General features: G+C 36.5%; 1 protein-coding gene across 1 annotated transcript; it reads right to left on the bottom strand.

The window, feature by feature from the left end:
* Positions 1–291: 291 nt before the first annotated feature.
* Positions 292–3,253, bottom strand: LOC141248828 (uncharacterized). The gene is made up of 10 exons (XM_073669460.1): positions 3,082–3,253; positions 2,898–2,987; positions 2,640–2,740; positions 2,421–2,534; positions 2,252–2,333; positions 2,108–2,175; positions 1,579–1,644; positions 1,389–1,501; positions 968–1,277; positions 292–408 (listed from the first exon to the last, which is right to left on the bottom strand). Exons 1-10 carry the CDS (start codon positions 3,251–3,253, stop codon positions 292–294), a joined length of 1,233 nt encoding a protein of 410 aa, XP_073525561.1.
* Between the last annotated feature and the right edge of the window lie 1,377 nt (positions 3,254–4,630).

The following is a 4,630-nucleotide window of genomic DNA, read 5'->3' as shown; positions in this document are numbered from 1 at the left end:
CAAGGCTTCGGATGAATAAACGCGGTGACTCATCATATGAGAACTCAAAGTCAGAGGATGCGGAGTTTTCGCCACAGCAACAGCAATGAGATGTTGTTCTTAGTGGAGCAGGATCAGAACTAACAGAATGAAGTTTTGCAGCAGGAGACCCCTGTGAATTAGTTTGACTACTTGCCCATGATTGTCGTCTGACAAGCAATTTAGGGTAAGGAAGATTTCCAGGTTCCTGTTGATATACATCAATACAAATTACATAAAAAAAAAAATGTGATGGAAAAAGGATTATAACGGTCATCTGTTGATTACTTGGACTGACGATTTTTCCCCCTCTGCCTCCATTTGCCCATCTTTAATACGTGAAAGGGCGAGATCTCGCTGTAACGTGAGTTCCATAATTTGTCTCTCTAACTACAGCATTAAAAGAACGAGAAATCGGATAAATAAGTATACTTATTATCCATTTTGAAACAACTGAGGGTCTGTTTGATCTATAAGTTAGTTACATAAAATAGCATGTTTGGCTTTATGCATGATATTTAAATTAAGTCCCGTTTCTCACAGACATTGTTAGAGCATCCACAATGCTGATCTTCTCTCTTAAATTCTTGTACTATTTTTATTGTTTTTTCTTTCTTCCACATACCATAAGAAATTAAGAATTGTTCTAACAACCTAGATTTTCTTAAAAACTTTTTCTATTCTTTTTACTAGACTAAATGAAATAAAGATAAATTCTTATCTGATTTTTTCTACAAAAAAACACTTCTCCTTTTATTTTATATGTTAAGATCTTCAGAAGATCACCATTGTGGATGCTCTTAGGTAGGCTTTTTATACAGAAATTCCAAAGTCGAGTTTTATATTTTTTCAAAATAATGTTAAATTATCTTTATAATGCAATTACAAATTCTCTCTTCCTAAATGCACGGTATTTCAATAAACTCCTCTCGTTCTGATATGTACGTACCTTGTGTATCAGAAGCTCTTTCTCTTTCTCAGGGGTAACAGAATCAGTCCTGAGAGCAGATTCTGCATTTGTAAGCTCATTTTCAAGTTTTGCTGATGCTTTCTCAGGGAGCTGGACATTAATTTTTGCACTAGTTTTGACTTGTTTAGCAGACGTAGCAAAAAGTAGGGTGTTTCTTGACTGCTCGGTATAGCTTCGTGCAGGGATTATGGTGCAAATGATTGCTGTTCTACTGTTGCTGCCTAAAAAAGGTTGCAGTATGCGTGTAAGCTTAGATTCTCTGTACGGAATAACCTCATTTCTTCGTTTGCTGCACAAAGATAAACAAGATCATGCAGAGCAAATAATTTATGCATTGTAATCGATGAATTCGCACGAATAGGATATACTTCAACACAAGCAAAATAAAAGTATTTAACACCTTAGCTTATAAATAACGGCTTCGAAGGTTATTAGGCTGTGGTTAATATGCAAAGCTTCCTTCAAGCTGCAGCCGTGTGACGCACGCTCACTTCCTCCAAGATCAATGAAATTCTACAGCCGAAAGGGTCTGAATATTAAAATTTGTATAGTGTACCATCCAGGTTGTTTCATATTAATAAGATTCTTACCACAGAGGCAAAAAGGGCATTCAATCTATCCTTGCCAGATACCTCACGTGCATGGCTTTCAACTGTCTAAGAGCAGATTCAAATCATCAGACAAGAAGATATGTACCTTTTTTATTGCCTTTATTAGTGTTACCATGGAGAATTAGGTTAAAATGCGAAAAAAATTACACCCGAACCTCGCTATTCAAATAATGAACATAGCGTATCAAATCATGAATATAGACTATAAATTTGTGAACCTACTAAAAAAAGGGAAAGGAAATTTTGAGTTATTTACAAAATATCCAATGCATCACTTTGTCTTTGTACTAGGTTCACAAATTCATACTCTAGGTTCACAATTCAATACTCATTGTTCATGATTTGGATAGCAAGGTTCGGCTGCGAAGTTTTCGCATTTTAAGGTCTAATTTCAGCAGAAACTTCCTCTTACTATGGATTTGTTAAAAAGGCCTAGATTCTTGAATATCTCTAAAATTATTGCTTCAGAGAGTAGAATACTGAGTACTTTGGTAAGGAAAAGTCTTACTAGTTTTATAATTTGATGAGATCTGGAGCTAGATTCATTCTGTAATGTCTCCGCAATCTGCCGTTGGGCTGGAAAATTTATTCGAACTTACTTCAAAAAAGTTACGCAAGCTTGCGTCTCATCTGATCACAATAAAGTTCTTACCTTTACATACAGAAAGAAGCTTAGCTAGATGATTCCAGTCCTTTACAACCTCTTCCGTGAGTTTATCAACAACCGTTCCCCTCTGAAAATTAAACCGAAAAGGCAAACATTAATATCAGGGTAAACAAAAACCTTAAGATTGTTGTTGATTACGAAATTAAGACATTACCTCAGGATCATCAAGAAGCCTCAGAGGAGTGGCATCCACAGAAAGTAGATCTCTCACCGATTCATTATAGATCTCCATAGCAGAAAACCTCATAACAAACTCTCTTTCAGTATGCTGCAAGGAATGCATAAATCTTTGTACAGTAAAATTCAGCAAACCCACTATATTCCAGCCATTTTAGTGAAGGAAGATACGAAGAACAGCCTCTGCAGTCTTTACCTTATGTACATGGTCAAAAATATCAGCCATTGCATACTCCATGATTCCTGTCATGGTGTATGTCTTTCCACTACTTGTTTGTCCATATGCAAAAACACTTGCTGTCAAGAACATGATCAGGAATAAAACTCCAAAATCCTTCATAAATGGTTCAAAAAGAATAAACTGCTCTTCACTCATTTTAATTTCATAGTGATTTTCTATACTTGGTATTAACCGGAATATGATATCTGTAGCAGTGATGATATACACACTTACAGTTAACACCACCAACAACTGAAAGGGCAATTTCTTTAGCTCCTTCCTGATAAACCTGCCTGGTTGAGCAATTAGGCCCAAAGACCTTATCTGATACCAAATCCAGTTCAAGTTGCAGTCAAATTGTCAAAAAGACCTCAACTCAACATTTTCAGTTCAATCATGGCAAATGATGATTTCTTACCAAATGAGTAGGAAGAAGGATACATTGATCTATCAGGACTAAATGCATTGTTCTTGTGCATGATGTTTTTGTCATTACTGCATTCCCATTCAACTTCCTCATTCCTTGCAGTCTCCTTTTCATTTAAAGGCCGAATTCTAACTGAAACGAAAATTTTCGCTGCCGCTTCCATGGATTCCTCCACGGAACCGCACCTCATCAAACTTTACAATTGAATGACCTCCTATCTTTACAAGTGTACCTACAACTCAAAGTCCAAAATGACCCTACAATGAATAGTGACCGTAAAATCACCCTCTAGCAACAAACCTTCACAAATTAATCATCTGCAAAACACACAAAAAAAAAACAAAAATGATTTTGCTTTCTGTAATAGTGAAATTTCAGGATTAGCACAGTGATTTCATAAATTGTAACAGAAAAAAGACGATTTTAGATGGATCATGCTCACCAGGACTGGAGGGTCATAATCCGGAAGGGTGATGCAGGGGATGAGCACAGCAGGGCGGGCGTTGTAGTTGAACCCAGAAGAATATGACGAGAAGGAAGGAAGGAAAGAAAAGAAAGAAAACGTATGTCTTCTTTCTGTTTCTCCCTCTCCTTCGCTTCGTCTGCAGAGAGGGTGTGTTGAGAAATGATGGCAGAAAAGAGAAAATCCATGAGATGATAGAAACCCCGCCATTGTTTCTTCGGCCAAGAGAAACTCGCGGGGACACGGATGACAATTGGGAGTTGCCGTTCCCGGCCAAGCCAAAACAAATAGCAGAATGCACATGTGTGTTAATAGTTTTAACATTATAATGACTTTTTAAAAAAAAACTACCATGTATATTATCAATTATTTTAAACCACCTCTTATATATTTTTTTGTTATTATATTTCTTATCAGGTTGTAATTTCATGCAACCCGTTAAAAACACCCCCAGCTCCAATAGTTTTCCATTTCGATTTCGATTTTTAGGGCTCTTCAACAAATTCCTTCGATTCAGCTCCAATTCAGCGTCAATTGGTAAGCATTTTTTAGGGGTTTTCTTTAATCTTCTCCTTCGATCAATTTCCCTCCCTCAATCCATCTTCAACTGACTTGTTTGATGCGTGTTTTTTGTTTGCAGGTGAAGAGGAATCTGGCTGGAACTCTCGGTAAGAGCGGCTGGAACAAGAGGTATATGTGGGGGTTTGAGGTAGTTTTCTCCCAGGTTTTTGCTTGGTTAGTATAATTTTGGTATGATGAAGCTTTATTTTGTGGTTTATGTGGATGTGCTTGAGGGATTAACAGTTTGCGGGATGTGGTGTTTAAATGAGATTGTTGTGAATTTTTGATGAATTTTTGGAATTCACTATGTGCTTTTCAGTTTGTTCATGTAATTTCTGCCTATGGAATAAGATCAATGATTTATGGACAGATTTATGGACATGTAATTCAATATGTGCTTTCAGTTTATTCATGTAATTCAGTATGTGCTTTTTAGTTATGCTCTGAATCAATGATTTATGGACAAATTGATTGAAGAAGGTGATGTCGTCTAGATCAGGATCCTCTAATTCATAT

The sequence above is a fragment of the Phyllobates terribilis genome, unplaced genomic scaffold (genome assembly GCF_046119375.1).
Source record: "Phyllobates terribilis strain yellow unplaced genomic scaffold, ASM4611937v1 Scaffold_4100__1_contigs__length_65060, whole genome shotgun sequence".
NCBI classification, from domain to species: Eukaryota; Metazoa; Chordata; class Amphibia; order Anura; family Dendrobatidae; genus Phyllobates; species Phyllobates terribilis.
The sequence above is the reverse complement of the archived record's forward strand: the minus strand, read 5'-3'. Positions and strand labels throughout refer to the sequence as shown.